The following is a 19177-nucleotide window of genomic DNA, read 5'->3' as shown; positions in this document are numbered from 1 at the left end:
GCATGCCAGGCTGCCCGCCCACGACAATAGGCATCTTATAAGTCCAGAGAAGTGAACCAATCCTCTCTCCTAAGCAACGGAAGAATATTTTGAAGGGTGGTCATCTGAAATTTCTTGGTTTTGATGAACCTATTGATGTCACGTAGGTCCAGTATCAGACGAAGACCACCGTCACACTTAGGAACCGTAAAATATCTCGAGTAGAAGCTGTGGAGCCCCTCAGAGTGTGTAAGCTGCCGAATCGCTCCTTTACGAAGAAGCTGTTGAACTTTGTCAACGAGAACCAATGACTGAGGCATAAATCGGATCGGTCCTGGCGGAGGTATAATATCAAACTTGATCCTGTATCCGTGCTGTATGATGGATAAAACCCACTGATCAGATGTGATGGACTCCTGACTTTGCAGCCGATCCCCAAAAGGAAGAGGGGAAGGTGGGTTCAGGAGAGGAGAGCGTCAGCGCTGGCATTTGTCAGAGTCGGGGGGTGACAGCTCCGTTGGAAGCACAGCTGTTGTTGCTTCCGGCGCTGTTGACAAGGCTGGAATTGTTGTTGGCCCGAAAATTGCAAATAGGGCTGGTATCGGTAGGATGGATGGAACCAAGACCACTTATGGCGAGACTGATTAGGGACTTCCATCCGGCGAGCTGTAACGCTCGACTCATGGATTGTCTTCATCTTGTGGTCCGTCCGGGCACTGAAAGGCCCTGAGCCGTTGAAAGGCATATCCTCGATTTGGCGCTTTGTCTCGTCCAGAAAGTTGCAATTCCGGAAACAGGCATGGCGATGAAGGGCTACAGCACCAACGAGAGCCCTAGAGTTGCAGTCGACATGGTGTCTCACCATGGAGAGTTGCTGGATCGACACCTGCATTGCCTCCTTGATGAAAATTCGGGTCAGGTCTTTTTGTTGATCCGGAAGTGACGCTGTGATATTTTCTAATTTCTGCATTAGAAAATACTGATATCGAGCTACAGTAGCCTCATAATTAGAAATATGGAGGCCAAGACCTGTGGTGACATAGATGCAGCAAGCCAACATGTTGATTTTACACCCTTCCTTATGGCGAGGAGTGGTGTGTCCCCTCAACTCGTGGCCTTGAGACGACTCTACTATGATCGAGTTTGGTCTTGAGTGACGTAGGAAGAATGGAATATCCTGCTTATGGACCTGGTACATGGATTCATAGCATCGCGAAGTTGGTGGAGGCTGAATGGGATAATTCCATGGCTCCATCATCGCCTGGCGGAGAGTGGTGATCAGCGGCAAGATGATGGCAGCAGACTGTTCACCCTTGACAATATTATAGAATTTATCGGTATTGGGATCGAAGCGATGCTGGGCTTCAGTCTCAAGTGACCTTGTAAGTCTCACTATTAGTTCCCCAAAGGTTACATAAGGCTCTTCCGGTGAGCTGGGACCTTGAGTGGAGATCACAGCATCCGGTAAAGTAGAAGCTACTTCGGAGTCCTCCAAGTCCGAGTTGTAGTGAGGCAGAAGGCTGGAGGAGGAATCAACAGGCGAGGTAGGGTGCCTGGGCAGAGCCGCTCTGGAAGTCAAAGGAGCGTCTCTCAGGTCCAGAGAGAGGGTACGATTGCATACCGAAGGGTAATAGCCGTAGGGTGGATAGTCATCCTGTGGCTTGCGATGAGTTGGCCTATGGGGTTGCACCCAATCTTCTGAGGGACGGACGGAGGCGCACTGCTGGCATCACACCTGCTGAGGAGGGGCCCTCGGGGAAGGCTCGAGTGACTGCTGGGGAGTAGGTGAGTGAGCCATTGGGGGAGAGTCCCGGATCTCTCTGTCAGAGATGGATCCCAACAAGGGAATCTCTTACAGGCGAAGATGGAACAGAAGGAGCGATCCGTCTTGGAGACCTGGGCGGGGTCACTTGCATGGCCAACTGAAGAGCCGGTCCGGTCGGTGTCAGTACTGAAGTGGCCGTCGGGATCGATGGAGCGGACAAACCCGAGTCATGGTGTTGGGAACGGTCAGGTTTCTTAGATTTGCGAGCCGTCTTGTCCTTCTTAGACTTCTTATGGCCCGAGGACTTGTCTGATCCACTATGATCCACTATGCTTCCTCTTCTCCTTTTGCTTATGTGGAGATGTAGAGGAGCATTGACTCTCCGGCAAAGACGCACCATCAGCCGATGGGCGGGGAGGAGGTGTAGTGGAAGAGGAGGACGGAGCAGCAGATTTGCCTGCCAGCTGGTCGGATTGGAGCAGGGCTTGGTCGCACAAGAGTCTGCGCAGACGGTTTTCTTGATTTTTCCTCACCTGCTTAGTAAAGGCCTGGCAATGGCCACATTTATCAGTCCGGTGCCCTTCTCCAAGACAGAGAAGGCACAGATTGTGCAGCTCGGTAGGCGACATCTTACATTCGCACTGAGAGCACTTGCGGAAAGCCGCATGCTGCACCATCAAGGAAGGAAAAAGGAGAAGATAGCAAGGTAAGAATAAAGAAAGATGAACTGTATTTTTTTTTTCAAAAAACAGGAAAGGGGAATGAGAAGAAAACTTCTAACAGGGAGGGAAAAAACTAGGAATTGTAACAATCTAAGAGAGATAGCAGTAACTAGATAAACGTGTAGTACAAACTGAGAGACGAAAGGCTCAAGGCACAACGAACAGCGGTTGCAAGAAGACTGAGGAAATGGCGGGCACTCCGCCTTCTTACACTGTGGAGGAGGGGTGCAGAGTTCCCGCCAAAACCGTTAAGATTTAAATCTTTTCGGCCACAGGCACTGTGCAGGCGCAGCACCCATATGTGTGATGCACATATGCCAAATAAAAGTGATTCATGATCCATATTTAGACTATAATTAAAGTATTCATTGCACACTTTTAAGACAGCCTTCACCAATCTGGTACTCTCCAGATGTTTTGGATTTCAACTCCCATCAGACTCAGAGAGCATAGCCAATGGTGGTGAGGCATGACTGAGGTTGTCCAGAACATCTGGAGGACACATGTCGTGAAAGGCTGTTTTGAGCACATGGGATTTGGGTCAGGTTTAATTTGATGCTGCGTTATTAGGCTAATGTTTAGGTGCTGGACATGGATTAAATAAATATTAGGCTAATGTTTTAACAGCACATTGTTTTCCTGCTTTGAACATCTAAGCCTGAGAGAGACTGCTGTGTACTCTGAAAGCTTTTATCAAGCATTTTAAAGCAGGTGCAGATTAAGGTACTGCCGTGTCACATTTTGTGAGACCAGTGCAGCAGCTGGGTCATGCAAAAGTTCTCATCAGCTGTACCACCCAGCCCCAGATGTTCAAACAGTGCATTTGTTGAATTCCATGCATGTGTCAAATTAAGACATCAGCCATATGTATTTACACAGGAGTTTGTCCCATACTCACGGTTTAAATTGAAATCCATTTGACAAGACATACACTAAAGAAACAAGGCAAGCCTGATGGGATATCTAAAACAGTACATGAACAACTGGAAGGAAAAAAAAGGCAAAATAGTTTTATTTATGTAAATGAAAGGAAACATTGTCAGAGTGATCCTGAGAAAATGCAAAGGTTATAAACAAAAGGTAGCACACTTGGCAATAAAAAGATAGCTACCCAAGTGTTTCCAGCATTTTACTAGTCTGAATATAAAATGTTCTCAAACATGTATAAAGATTAAAACTATGTTAAGATACCTAGCAACTCTTCTTCTGTCAAAAACATTTGTTAATTCCCCCCCAATCTCCACTGATTTTGTACAGAACCTAAACAGCTGGTTGAATTTGACAACTGTATTGTTTTTAATAGTATCATTCCATCCTTTCTTTAGAAGAATCAATATGAGCCATTTCATCATATTTCCTCCATCTCCAATAAAACTAGTTAGGCAGGTTGCTTACCTGTAACTGTCGTTCTTTGAGAGGTCATCCGTGCATTCACACATATATGGGTGCTGTGCATGTGCAGTGCCTGTTGCCGGGAAGATTTAAGAGTTTTAATGGTTTTTGGTGGGAACTCCACTTCCCCCCACCCCGTAGTATAAATGGTCAGAGTGCCCGCCCTCTCCCCAGTCTGCTTGTGAGCGCAGTTTGCCGTGCCTCTGGCCTTTTTTCGCTTGTCTCCTCTCTTTTACAATTGTTACTTCTATAAATCTTAAACCCTTTTTTCCTTCACTTCTCTTTAACCTCTATCTAAACCCTAAAACCCGCTGTTTCGCCTTTCCGAACCCCTCCTTTATCCTCTGCTTTTCCCCCCTCCTCCTCCCCCTTCCAAATAAAAAAATAATTTAAAAAAGTCTTTCTATCATCTTTACCTCTTATAATCTATCTCCATTCGCTGCATCTCCTCTTTTTCTTCTCGATGGCACAGCAGGCGACTTTCTGTAAATGTGTGCAGTGCGGAGCCAAAATGTCTCCCACTGACCCTCATACTCCGTGTCTTCTCTGCCTTGGAGAAGGATACAGGACTGGTAAGTGCAGCCAATGCCAATCGTACATGAGGCAGGCGTGCAAAAACCACGAGAACCGGCTGCGCAAAATGCTATGGGACCAGGCTCTGGTTGCCATGAAGCAGGTCTTGGCTGAGACCGGCTCTTCTGCAGCTTCAGGACCTTCGAAAACTATCCCCTCTCATCCATCCGAAGGAGATTCCACAGGCACAGATGGAAAGCATTCCTACCATTCTCCTCCATGTAAACATAAGGAGAAGAGGAAGCATGTCGGGTCCAAGGACCCCTGGAAACCAACACATCCTAAGAAGGACAAACCTGAAAAATCCAAGCGTCAGCACAAGAAGCACGACAAAGCGCCTCGCTCTGAATGGAGTGTTGTGCCTATCTCAGTACTGACTGAACCTCTGAGCCGCCAGTCGGTTATGCAGGTGACACCTCCAGCATCACCTCCGTGGATTACCATCTCGGGACATTCCAGTCCCGAGCACTCCGACCCCTTGGCTTGAGCTTTGAGATCCGTGAATCTCGTCCCCGGTTGGGACCAGATCGTCTTCCTGAGAGATCGCCAACTCCTCCACCCTGCTGGGCAGTCATCCCCGGAGGTCCAAAAACCATTAAAGTTCTTAAATCTTCCCGATGACAGGCACTGCACAGGCGCAACACCCTTGTATGTGTGATGCACGGAGACCACGATGAAGAACCCACAATATTTAATCTTAAGGACCTTTCATAAGAAAAAAAAACACCTTTAACAAGTTTAAAGTTTGAAACCTTTGTATTCTATTATGCAAACAAAGCCTTTAAAAGGCCACACTATTGTAAAATATACCATACAGACACAGACCTTTGAATATACCACTTGATTGTGGTTTTGAAGAGTGACTCTACAATAAACATGACACATGACTACAGCCTATTTTCCTAATTTTCTGTATCCCTATCACACCATTGATGCTGAATGAACCTAGAAGGAATCAGGAAACCTCAGGATGGGCAGGATTGCTTGTCCTAACAATGTTTAATATATTCTTCCATTGTGAAAACCAACTGAAGTCAACAAGACCGATCACTTCCAGTTCTTCACCCAGCAATTCTCTTCACAGTTTTGCAGCCATAAAATTGATATGAGGTTTCACCAGAGGAAAGAGTGGTAGACTGCGCTTGAACTCCGTCATATTTTGAATCACGGCTGGCTGCAAATAAGCATTTGAGAGAGAGAGAGAGAGAGAGAGAGAGAGAGAGAGAGAGAGAGAGAGAGAGAGAGAGACTTTAAGAACAGAGCACTCACATATGTACAATCTGTGGCAAATTAATCTGTGTTTACTTCTATCAATAGAAGAAAAACAGAATCTTAAATGTGTGTTGAAAAATGGATACCAGAAAACAGTACTCTCATTCAGTTCTTGCTACACAAGACCTCCTTTTAAAGGTTAATCCCAATATTTTCAACACTGATGCAAAGCTAGGTATCCAACAGATTATGAGAACAGTTCACAATCTTGGAAAAGTAATATATCCTTCCAAAGAAAAAGTTGTTCGAATTTGGTAGACACCATGCTAGATCATTCCCAAATGGCCATAGGAACTAGCTTTATCTGAGCCAAGCTTCATCCCTTGTTTTCAGGGGATGACACTTATTTTCAGTACCAGAAACTAGACCTGGAACAAGCGAAAAAAGGATGCCTTTATCTGCAGATTTCCCTCACTATTCAATAACTGCAGTCAAGATCCTGCATATCTAGAAGGCTGCAGAACTTCCAAAGCAGACTGACAGCACAGAACTCTCTAGTGAGAAGCCAACCACTAATAACCAAATGGATCAATAAACAAATGGCAATCAATTGGTAATAACATGGAACCTCAGCTAAAATGGGTTCTAGGACAGAGGCTGGAATCTAGAAATGGTTATTGAGTCAAGGCACAAAAAATCTGAAATTGTTCAAGGGTCCATTTCCCCTCAAAAACCCCCAATCTCCATGAAAAAATCTGTATTACTGCCATACTCCCATTTAGTTTTTCAGTATCTAAAAACTGGTTCAGATATTAGTAAAATTGCTTCACGAATTGCAGCTGGAGAGGTTCCAGGAACAATTGGCGATTTTTATGATCTGCTTGCTGAAACGAGTATCTTTGGGCTCATGTAAATTACCACCAAGAGCAGTACCTGTATCTACAGACACAGATATGAGACTAGTCTTTACTTCATTAATATGGACATGGTCAGCCCATGAGTGCATAGGTCACTCTATACAAATATCTGAAGCAGCTCTTGGCTCTTCAATGGTTTTCATATAAAATAAAAAGGCCAAGAAAGAAATGTCGATTTATTTTAAATCAAACAAATTGTATCTTTAATTTCATACTTGCTTCTTTGAGGCAGGTGAGGAAGTTCCATTTGAACATAGTGAAGGTTACATCTGAGCGAACATGCACTGGATCAGGCTTAGAGTTTAGTAACCATGGTTTATGGACAGTATCTTGGGCACAAACAGTTCCTTTATAAATAGTTGTAGAAAAACCTCCCTCTTACCTGTGGCAGCACTGGTGCCGGTGCCAGATTTACATCGTTTTGGCATGGAAATTCTCCCACAACAGGGCCTATTTAAATAACAAATTTAAAAAGCTATCTGAATCTCTGTTAAAACATCTCATTACATATAAAACATTCTAAGCAGATGGTGCAAGGCAAGGCTCTTTACATTGCCCAGAAATCTATAAGCACCAGAATGTTTCTCACATCTTATGCTTTAGAATTCATATAACTGAATATATTTCTACCCATCCACTAGAGGTCATAATATTCTTCCAGAACTGTGTTTTGCAGGACATCATGTTTGCTCTGCACTATAAACTGCTTTATGGTGCTGATTTAAACACAGATTATCTGAAAGTAAATAAACATGTTCTGTACTTACAGGAATCCATTTCCCTTGCTAGTACATGGACTGATATTTTGTGCCTTCGTTGGGCATCTACTGCCAAGAGCTCCTATAGGAAAAAAGATCAAGTTCACTTGTTCCAACAGAGACAAATAATGTTTTCTGCAGACTCCACAGTAAAAAGAGATCTACCAACCCTGAGTAAAGATGCCTGGCCCAAGCAGGCCACTAGAGTGACATATCCAGTGATATATTGAGTGATGCATCATTTATGCAGATAGGAATAAAGAAGCCTATGCGCACTACAATATTCAGTCACTGCTATTCAGTTTCTTATGTTCTCATGGGCATGTTTCCTAGGACAACAAAAACAATTTTGAATTGCTAACACTTTTGCAAAATGAGTTGCTTCTTCGGCATAGGAAAGTACCTGTTCCATGATAAATCTGACTTGCCTGGGCTCTCTCTGGTCCTCGGCACTGGCAGCCTGTCAATGCCTCTAACTCCCTTACCCCACTGCAACTGCTACAAAAGAGCTATGACATACAGTTTACCAAAGTCTCCCTGAGCATTATGTGAAGATAAATGAAATCACAGTGCAGAAGATTAGAAGTATGCCATGTGATGAAATCAGAACATTTATTAGTAAGAAAAACTGTTTGCAAATGGTTAATATTAGCAATGTTTAAGACCAATATTAGAGTGTATGGCAAAATAAGTAATTTAAAATTAATCTAGCTATCAGTTGCTTGAATCTTATCAGAAGCTTCATTAACTGAATGAGCTGTGAAAAGAGTAAGTCAAGATAAAACATGCTTTATTCTTAATAAAATATTAACAAAAATGATTTATAACATGAAATCACACTTTGCATTTTTCACAGTGTAGGTCACCTACTGCTCTGCTACAACACAAAATTATTTTGACAGTTTATTCAGAAAATGCACTTTTTGTGTACAAAGGACAAACAGATATGTTATTATCTTTTTCTTGAAGCACTAATCAGCTCCGAAAGATTTATTGGAGAAGCTTGCTTCAAAATATTTATATGGGATCCTGTCTTCTAGTTAGAGAATATTCTACCATCCATAGATTGCAACCTTAATTGTGCAAGTAAGTTTGGGGAGGAATGTCTGTTTCTACTTCCCTACAACATAGACTGGCTGGCTGAATATTAGACTGCAGTATACATGTCCAATTACAGTTATGTGAAATGTAAAAGCAATATTTTATTCAGTTTATTCAGTGTTGCCATCTGCCTTGACAAGCCTTGGAAAATACTAACAGAACTTGGAAAAAACTCTGGCATGATGTTTCGATGCAACAGACTTCAAGGTTGAGTTCAATCTTAGTTTAGAAACTGAAATTCAGTCTTCTGATTTCAAATATTCAAGTTCAGTTCAATGGAAAAATAACTGTTTTTGGGGGAAAAAAAACCCCTTTAGTGCAGCCTAACAATATGCCATGATATTAAAACATTTCTTTTCTAAAAAGCTTACTACCCATTCTGTGGGATACAATAGGAAAAACATGATCAATACAGTATAACTATATTACTGGCAATGTATAAATTAATTCATAAAGCAATCCTACATTTAGTATTTGCTGGCCAAGTAGGCCAGAGGAGTTGGCAGAGGACCTGCTACACCACAGTAACAATGCAGATCCATCACTGCCATGACAGATACTCTGGCAGCACACTCCAGAAATACAGATGGAATGGCTCAAATGGGCAGGAGAGTACACACCATATCATACAGCTCTCTACAACCTGATGCCCTCCGTTTGTTTTGGGCTAGTTTCCATCATTTCTGACTACTGGCCATGCTGGCTGAAACTGACAGGAGTAGTCAAAAATATCTGAAGGTTACAAAACTGGTAGAAGGCTGATCCAGACCATGACTATAACTTAACACCAGTCTCACCCTTGTTGCAAATAATGTCCTTTCCATTGATTTTAATGGGAAGGGGAAAAAAATTACACCCATGTTGACAATCTATATTTCCCCAAAAGTGCACCAAATATGATATAACTGAACTCCCCATCACAGCACACCATCATCAGTATGTACATCCCATATGAAGACACACAACTAAGATAACAGGGCACAGGTTATGGAGCAGTATATCTCTGATTTCAGATGGTTTATTTATTTATTTATTTATTAAGACATTTTTATGCCGCCCCATTCGCCGAAGCCTCAGGGTGGCTTACAACACACAAATAAAAAATAATATATATATATTAGAATAATAATAATTTAATACACACACACACACACACACACACGATACAATATACAATATAAAATAAGCCGCCCTGGCCAGATAAAATTCAATAGTATTAACATTTAAAATGCTGCTTAAATAAAAAGGTCTTTGCCTGGCGCCGAAAAACAAATAACGACGGCGCCAGGCGGACCTCTCTGGGGAGCGCATTCCATAACTTAGGCGCCACTGCTGAGAAAGCCCTCCTCCGAGTAACCACCCTCCTAATTTCTTTTGAAGCTTAGAAAAGAGAGCTCTGCTTATGGGATAACTATTTTCAAGCAAGCCACTCTGAGAACCCATGGGCAGTTCTAGTGGTTGTTTTACCCACAGAACTTTGTCATGTTCTCCAAATGGGGACAACTGATCCCACCATGGATAATGTCCAGCAGCCAGCAATATGCTCAGCAAGAATGACAAAAAACCCCTTGCCACTGCTCCTGAATTTGCCCTGGACACTGCCAGTGCCAGCTGCATCATAAATGCCAATGTAGCACTCAGGGTGGATGGCACCAGCTTGGTGTTCTTCCTGTCACAACTGAGATACATTTTCAGCTCCCTGTGGCTTTGTGCATGTTGTTGTTATCATTATTATTAGTTTCCTTGTAGATTATAGAAGCCAGCTTCACAGCCACTAACAACCCATTCAAAGTGCCCAAACAGCACCCTGGAAGGGCTGTCCATGACTGGCAAATGGGGAGCCTCAACTGGACAGTGTCAGGGTAGGGAGTACTTCCTGCTAAACTGTAGCAGGTACCAGCACTACCTATGGACTCAGAATCCAAAAAGACTTTTTTCTCACTTTGATTTGGTTGCTTCAAAAGGCATGAGTAAACTGTTTGAAAAAAAGGGGATGTAAGATTTACAACTGTCTTCACAAGACCTGCTGCTGCTGTCAGTGTTCCAGTAGCTCTCAGGATGCTGCAGAGTTTGCACTTCTCCCCAAGACCCTTAATTGAGAAAGTACAAAAATGCCCCCTTCCCCTTTTTCCCTAGACAGAAGCAGGCTGTCAAAATGCTGGATCCCCCTTAAAAAGGGTTTTGGCAGAACAATAGGCATGTTTTGGCTAGAACATGTGGCTTGACAGCTGCCTTTCACAACCTCTGAAAAAGAAAGTTTAAAACACACAAAAGCAGTGAGCCAGAAACAGTTCTCAGTTGCAGTAGGAAGAGAGATTACTTGGTCCTGTCACAGTGTCTCCTGGGATATTACCTGGAAGAAGGGAATGAAGAGGGAGGGAGCAAAGAACTCACAGGGAGTTCAATTATCTGTCAGGCTCGTCATGGATTATTTGCAGAACAGCTAATCCACTGTTGCTGATTTCTAGGGAAGATGTTGTCATGTGGGAACCTACCCAATGTCAGCTGCAGTACTTAATCCTGGCTGCAGATATGTCTTCAAGGTGACTATGTGCCTTGCAGCAGCTGGTTAAACAACTAAGGGTAGAGTTCTTATCTACCTCTCACTTCTGAAAAGTATTTAGGTGCATAACTAGAGACCAAAACATATGTAGGGTCGTTGAGAAGGAGAGAGGGAGAGTGAGTGCAAGAACAAGGAGCTAGTGTGGTGTGGTGGTAGGAGTGCTGGACTGGAGGCCTGGTAGATCTGGGTTCTAGTCCCCACTCAGCCTTGAGGTTTACTGGGTGATTTTGAGTCAGTCACTCATTCTCAGCCTAACCAACCTCACAGAGTTGTTGTTGTGAGAATAAAATGGAGCTAGGTAAGCCATGCTGGGTTTCTCACAAGAGGAAAAAAGTTGCTATTGCATAAATACAATGTAAATGTAATTCTGTTGAGTGACTGAAAATTAATCAGGAAATATTTTTATCTTGAACAAAATAATTTGGATTAAAAGCAAAAACTTAAAATATTCAAAAATGTTATTAATGTGCAGTCAACTAGTCAAGTATGCAACCTAACATTTTTATACTTAGTCTACCTGAATTCAAATAGAATTCAGATAGGCATTTATAACAGGCACATTTGAAAAGGCATATAATGGGCCTTATTGCATTATATGCATTATAAATATATTGCCCTAAAGTCAATAGGAAAAGCTCCAAAAAGACCAATAATAAATATTATGTACAACTTACCTTATAAAAGTGCATTATATCATCCTTAGTGAGAGTTTTGAGAAATGCCACTTCTATGTTATCTGAATGAAAAATGATTATAAAAATAATTTAACCATGCAATCCATATGTTTAGTAACATCTCAGCATGTTTGCCATTGGAGCTATTTCTATCTTAGAAGGTCAATGCTTGTGTACATGCAACATTTCTACGGTGTAACTACAGTCAATGGATCAGGACTTCCAGGTATGCATCAAACCTCTTTTTTCTAAGCCTGAGGGAAAGGGAGAGGACTAGGGTTTCTGCAATACACAATCCACTCTTTCACAAATATAAACTGGTATGTACCACATCAGTAATCAAATATGAATCCATGCAGGGCAAGTTTCAGGCAAGGAATGTGGCCTAACTGGGGCAAGTAAATAAATATTTTGAAAATAGTTACATGCAGTACTCCAGAATTATGCCTTTGATCCTACTGAATATTGGCCCTATTAAATTTGACCCTTTTGACCCTATTTAATATTATTATTTTATTATGCATGGTGGACACTTCAGGTGGTCTGAGTTGTTCCTTTATCTAGAAATTTTACTTTTTCACTTTGGGTACAGTTCAGCTATTCTTACCTCTGTCAAAGTTATATTGCTGGGAAATTATTTCTCCCCAGTATTTTGCAGACTCAGCAGACAGCTTCTTTGGTTTCTCAAGGCGACGAATTGCTAAAGCCTGGATATGCTTCTGAAAGGCTTCTTCTGACATGTCTTCTATACACTTCTCCATGGTTTTTAAAAAAGCTTCAACCCTGCTCTCCAAGTAGTGTGGTGGTTTTTCTGACTGGATGATAAATCTCAGACCTTGGATACCATTAGCCCGTCGCGGACCACTGAACACAATATAACCTTAGAAAAAAAATAAATTCAGCCTATTAGTAACTGTAATCAAAAGAGAAAGAAAAGATTTGTATTTCCTTCCTTGAATTCTGCCTTTGAACATTACGTTCTCGTATTTGTCTCCTCATATTCTCACAACAAGTGAACAGGCATTGTGATATTCATAACAAACCTTGTATTTTTTAATCATAACTAACATTGTTCAATCCCATTTAGACATTCATAATTAACCTTGGGCAATCCTACCCGCATTATGTCGCCTGGAAGAGGAGTTGGGAAGGAGTTCTGTTTCTGGAGGGGACAGACTCTGTCACTGTAGAACCAAAGGGTCAGTCGGCAGAAAGCTACCACTGGTTGTGCTCTTGCTGGTGGTGTCTAGCAGAAGGCCCCAAATAGGGCTTTGTGGAGGTGGCTTAGGGAAAAGCCTATTTGAACTCATTAGTTAGCTGTGTGCGCATGCACGTGCACGTGCACACGCACTCACACACACACACACACACACAGAGAAGATCACTGGTCATTTTTTTTTTTTTAAATAGCATCAGCTCATCTACAGGTGAGATTCTTAGTGAAAAGCAGAAAAGGAACCTGCTTCTCATAACAATTCAAGGTTATGCATTGTCTACGGAGTAAAGTTAAAGCTTACCTAACTGTTCTTTAGTACGTAAAGTATTGAAGCAAGGCTCTGAGATTATTTGACAAAAGAGCTCCAAAAACATATTCTCTGAAGTACTTTGCATATCTGTTTGATAATAGATTTCAATGCCACAATTATTATGAACTTCATTCTTCTGTTGATAGACAAACCAACCTCCTACAAAAACACAAAAGATGTACAAGTTATTTTTGAAAGATAATGAACACTTTTTATCACAGGCAGAATTTGAGCTGAATGATGTACATACTCTGTCCAATGTACACTAGTGCAGAACACTAAATAAATCTCATTTAATATATATATGCAGTTCCATGGATTGAAATGAAATACTATTTTTAGCCATGGTTCCTTTAATCCAGTGATTCCAGCCCAGGCTATGTGTACCCCCAGGAGTATGAACCAGGACATTAGGAGTACATGAAAAAAAAAATCAAATAATGGCAGAAAAAGGCACATACATCAGCAGTGTAAGATGGGATACAAATCAAAAGGTGTGAAATTAATTGAATGTTATAACGATTCAGAGCAGGTTTTCTTTGTTATTTGACCTCAGGAAAAGTGCCGTTCTGACAAGGCTCTTAAATTTCTTTTGCCATTTACAAATACTGAGCTGATTGAGAAGCCTTTCTCTTCTTATACCTTTATAAAAAAATAAATACTGTAGTAAGCTGAATGCAGTACCACATTTAAGACTGTATCTGACATCAGTTGAACCTGATTTTTAAAAACTATGTGCCTCAAAACAAGCTCAAGGATCACACTAAACATATGTTGTGTATAAAATATTTGTTCTGTTTTATAAATATTATTTCAAAACATAAACATTTTCAATGTTTTAGTTTATTATTAATTATTATTAATAAACTAATACTAAACTAATATTAATAAACTAATATTAAACTAATACTATAAACTTGTATTAATAATCATTAATTACTAAATATTATTAATAAACTAACAAATGTAACATATTAATGTAATTTTTATGTAATCTGTGATATATTTACTTAAATTCATTCTATCTTTTGAGTTTTGAATATATGCACTGTCTCTTCAACATATTGTTCCATTGTCTTTTAGTCCAGTACTGGGATATTTTATTTACAGTTACAACATAAAAATTTGAAATAACAGCAACTATATTAATTAGAAATATTTTGCTAATATAAAGGGTACAAGTTACAGAAATAGGCTGCCAAGGGACACGCAAGTGAAAAAAGATTGGGAACCACTGCTTTAATTCATGAATGAAGGACTTTAGCTTCTGGCAATATCTGTTGATTAGATGCATAAATGCCTTAATCGGTGCCAATTAATGGTTCATAAGCAGAAGTTCCAATTTGGACATTAGCAGCTAGTGCTCAAATGGTCTAAAGTTTGCCAATCTGCATTTCTCTACATGTTGCTATCAGTTTTACAGCCTTGGACTGCATTATCTTGGTGACCTATGAATAAAGTCTGGATATTTATTTGAAACTCAAATGCAAATTATAGCATTTCACTGCATAGTTATGCTGCATTGTATTCAATAATGCTGGATACTGCACACAAAATGATTCACATCACAGAACAAAGTTATTTTTGCAAGCAAATCATTTTGCAATATTGCTGAAGTCAAGTCAGCTTCTAAAAACAAATTGGAGATGAGTGAAAGGATATTTGCCCTGAATTATTTCAAGTTTTATACACCATACATTGCATATTTAAATGAGAAGTTTGTAACTTAAATCCAGAAGGAAGACTTACTATCAGGCAACTGTACTTCTCTGTATCTTACTAGCTGGCTAGGAAGCAGGGGCTTTGTATGAGCATGCTCAATCAGAGTGTCTTCAACCATCTGCATAACTCCTAATGCAGCCTACAAGAGAATAAATTCATTGCAGCTTTTATTCATTAATTCTCCATTTTGTAACACATAGAACAGTGATTTAGGAAATGGCAATATCAGAAATGGAAAAGAGTTAAGTACATGTAATGGAAAGCAACAAACACATGCCATTATTCATTCCTGTCCCAATTTATTCCTGTATTATTTTTGAGTGCTTTAAAAATCCCCTAAACTATCTAAAAACAAAACCAAAAACATGTTGCATATCTGATCTCTGACCTCTGCTTCTTAGTACATGACACTAAATAGTCTGTAGTTCTCTTCCCTTACTAGACATTTGCCAAGTTGATCCCTCCTCAATATTCTCAGCCTGGATTGATTTCATCGTGTGATGGGAGATCCCAATTTTGACTTTCTGCATTTGACTTTTAAACACATTTTAAATGAGATTCTCCTAACTGCAAATTGGTTATTCTGCCCTAGTAGTCGACATCTGAATTTGGACATCTTGAATACAGCCTTTTAAATAACTTGGCGAGTTTGTTATTTTTTAAATAAAAGCTAGCTTTTAAAAGCTTTCATTCTGTTTGGACTGAACTATTTAATTTTGAATACAACTTGATAAGACTTTTTGTTTTTAAAAGCTTCTTACTATGATTCCTTACACATAATGTAAATGTGTTACTCATTATTGTAAAGTTTTTTATTCAGTGCTTGTTTTAATTCAAAGTGACTTTGAGATCAAACCCATGAAGAAGTCAGTTTCTAGAGATAGTGAAAGGGCTTTACAACCCTGAAGTAGAGGAGGAGGAGGTGGCATTTGCTGTTTGTGCAGCAGTATCACTTTATACCATTCACTTTCCTGACTCTCTAGGTAAAGATCTCTCACCTCGTTAAACCAGGTGATTGAAACTGTGTTTCAACACTTAGGGAGGCGTTGACTTAGGGTACTGGATGTGGTGAGAACCATCTGCATTTTCCCTTTTATTTCTTTCTGTGAACAGTTGTCTGTGCACTTTTTCTACAAATTTAGTACTTGAAGGTTTTTCCACATACATACTATACTCTTCTTCCCATTATATCAGGCTTCTTCCCTCCAACATAAATAGTCAATTAACTCCTGTTACTTTGAGCAAATATGTAAGATGGCCTCATGACACTGGCTGGTATAGAAGGAAACCAACTTTACATTGCTCTCCAGATTACCAATTAAATCATGGATGAGGCATGTTTTATTTTGTACTGATCTTGCATTTAAAAGAAGCATCCAGAGACCTAAGGGCAGGCTGGCATGGCAATTATCAAACCTGTGGGTGGAAGGAAGACCAGAACGCAGCACAGCCACTAACTGTTGAGCTGTGTTCCCCTTACTTGGGCAGTCTTCCTCTCAGCACCATACCTCCCTCCACCTGTCACTATGCTGAGTGGGACTCCCACCATCTCCCCACTTGGCCCCACTCCCTCCCTCCCTCCCTCCCAGGCACAGTTCCAGGCCTTGGCCACATCAGCAGAGGAAGGTGAGGGATAAATGGAAGGGCACCCTCACGGCATCCCAAAGGGGCAAAACAAATGGGTGTGCCCCTTCAGTGGCATCCCCCTTGGGGGTGCTCCTGCTGGGGTGACCTGCTACCCAGCATCAGGCCTGCCTTTATGCTGAGAAGGAGGCTGCTGGATCGCCAGGCCAGGTGCAGGCACTCTGCACTGATGGACTATGTTGGGGCTATGCAGAAAGCTGGAAGATAGGGTGGGCAGTTGTAGTAACATCAGGTCTTAAAGTGCAGTGCAGCAGTCCTCCTCATCACTCCCCAAGCCTGCTCACCAGTCCCATGGCATAGAGTGTCCTGGCTGGAGTCATTATTTTTTCAGGCTTACTGAATTAAGAATGCATAATACGGTATGCAGTTCAAATTGTCCCACAGCATAGGATTTAACTTTATCCACAAGTCCCATTATTTTCTATGAGTTTTACTCTGAAATACGTGGGGTTTATAGGGTGAATTATTCTAGGCAAAAGGAAACTGTCACATAATCAAGTAAGACTTAACCACAAATGCAAGCATAATAAGCAAATCAGAAGTCACTGAGCACCTACTGCAAGCAAATGCAATAGGATACATACCTATCTTTTGCTGACTTCTTATCAGTTAGGTAACATTCCCATTTATGGTATACTTGTTTCCCATATTATGTTTTACACATTTTTGCAGACATAGATAGTAACAGTGATAATGAACAAAGAAACTTGTAAAAAGAGCCTTCAGAAAAACTATTTGACAGTAAGAAGATTTTAAAAGTGACCTCCCTCCCCCAATATAGACTAATAGAAAGGAAAACTTAAGTAAACCCTTGACTGTAAGTACAAATACAGATTTGCCTCTGCCAGGGGAGAAAACCATAAGAACTAACCTGTTTTGTTATATTGCCATGGAGAAGTGCTTCAATGTGTAACCTTGACAACAGCTGAGAAATAAAGGCCTTGAGGCGGGGAAGAGTGACATCTACAACAGATATTTGGAAATTTTAAATCAATCATTTTTTCCATTTAGGGGAAAAACCCTATATCATCCTAAAATATAATGCTTTTCTTCAAGAAAAAATAGGATCATCACCCAAAGAGAGTGGGTGTTTTCTTTGCAAACATTCATGTTGGGAAAGTTTCCAAGACGAAATAGCTGGGCTCACTGCAGTTTGCCTTGCTTAGAATTCATATATTGTGTGACCCAGATTCCAGGATTAAAAAACAAGAAAGGAAAGGGGGGAAAAGATTATACTGCACTGCAATCAAGCTAAACTCAAATCAACACTCAAAAATAGTAATAGCCACTCAGGTGGTGGCTAAAGATAAAACTTAAGTGGTTAATTACAGAAAGTACATCAGTTTTAACATTCTCCTGTGAGGCATTTCAATCATCTTTGCTATTATTTCTAAATGGCAGTTTTTATGGTCAATGGTCAGCTTGAAATTAAACTTTAATATATACCTGTGTTAAGGTTACCCTTCTATGACCTGCAAACAAGGGTTAAAATTTATATCTGAAAGCACACACGCTATTTTGCTCTGAATGTATGTGCATTCTGATGAATAACCAGTCCAATCAACCAGTCACACAAAAATACTGTTTTGAGTGTAGTGTGAATTTGTTTCCAACTGAATGATTGATCTGAAGAAAAACAAACAAACAGAGGGATAATTCAGACTCACTAGCACCATAGAGAGGGTAGTGTGATGCCAAGACTAAACATGTGGCTTGTGGAGAAAAAATGCTGGAAGGGAAAGGGATGGACCAATGAAGGAAATGTCTTCCTTCCTATCTGTGCTCAGGCATATGGATCAGTAGCAGACAACAACTGTATGAGTAGAAGCTGTCATCACTGCCAGCAAGTAGAATGAATATGGAAAGAAAGGCAGGCATTTTCTGTGGTAAAAAATACTTCGAGTAGTCATCTGTGCATTCATACATATGGGCTCTCAATCTGTGTGGGGCCTGTTGTCAAGAAGATTTTCAAGCTAGACTATTTCTGCTAGGAATCTCTCCTCTCCTTTCCCCTGGTATATCTAGGAAAGGCTCCCATCCTTTTCTGCTAGTGGTAGAACAATAGTTACAGGTAAGCAACCTTTCTTCTTCATGGTCTCTGTGCATCACACATATGGGTGACTAGCAAGTTTACCTGAAGACAAAGGTGTGCAGCAGAGAACTGCTGATAGGGCCATTCTGCGGAAGGAGCAATCTTGCCTGGTGCAGATATTGAGTTGGATGGTAGTGCTGGATGAATGTCAATGCAGTAAACCATGTTGCTGGTCTGCAGAGGTCCTGCAGTGTGATGTCAGCATGCAACACTGTAGAAGTCCCTATCGCTCTGATAAGAGTGAGTTCTGGGTTGCTCAGGAAGCTGACATCTGGACAGCTGGTAGACTAGCATGATGGTCTTGACTACCCAATGTGCAAGTCTTTTAGGGCTAACCAGCTTTTTTGGATCATTTGCCATAAAACATGAACAGTCTCTGGGACCAGCCGGAGGAGCTGGTAGGGGACTGGGGACTGATAGAACAGCAATGCCCTGCAAACGTCCAAGCATGTACAAGGCAGCTTCTACCAGGTCCGATGGCATCAGAAAAAAAGCCAGCAAAACTTTGTTCAAATTCTTATGGAATGGTGGCACAAC

At 40.9% G+C, this 19177-nt stretch overlaps 1 protein-coding gene across 8 annotated transcripts in view; it reads right to left on the bottom strand.

The window, feature by feature from the left end:
* IDE (insulin degrading enzyme) overlaps positions 1 to 19177 on the bottom strand; it is a 105439-nt gene that overhangs the window by 5087 nt on the left and 81175 nt on the right. For 7 of the 8 annotated variants that reach the window (XM_044420678.1, XM_044420676.1, XM_044420679.1 and 4 more), the window contains 8 exons: positions 17420 to 17511; positions 14932 to 15043; positions 13174 to 13341; positions 12264 to 12536; positions 11657 to 11718; positions 7328 to 7400; positions 6943 to 7010; positions 2779 to 5605 (listed from right to left, as the gene is read on the bottom strand). In XM_044420678.1, the coding sequence (XP_044276613.1) occupies positions 5510 to 5605; positions 6943 to 7010; positions 7328 to 7400; positions 11657 to 11718; positions 12264 to 12536; positions 13174 to 13341; positions 14932 to 15043; positions 17420 to 17511 (944 nt within the window). In that variant the 3' untranslated portion in view covers positions 2779 to 5509. The remainder of the gene's footprint in view (positions 1 to 2778; positions 5606 to 6942; positions 7011 to 7327; positions 7401 to 11656; positions 11719 to 12263; positions 12537 to 13173; positions 13342 to 14931; positions 15044 to 17419; positions 17512 to 19177) is intronic. The other variant, XM_044420674.1, reaches the window with a different exon arrangement.

Source organism: Varanus komodoensis, unplaced genomic scaffold (genome assembly GCF_004798865.1).
Source record: "Varanus komodoensis strain SLA01 unplaced genomic scaffold, ASM479886v1 scaffold11, whole genome shotgun sequence".
In the NCBI taxonomy this organism is placed as follows: Eukaryota; Metazoa; Chordata; class Lepidosauria; order Squamata; family Varanidae; genus Varanus; species Varanus komodoensis.
Note: the sequence above shows the minus strand (reverse complement) of the source record. Positions and strands in the feature narration are given on the sequence as shown.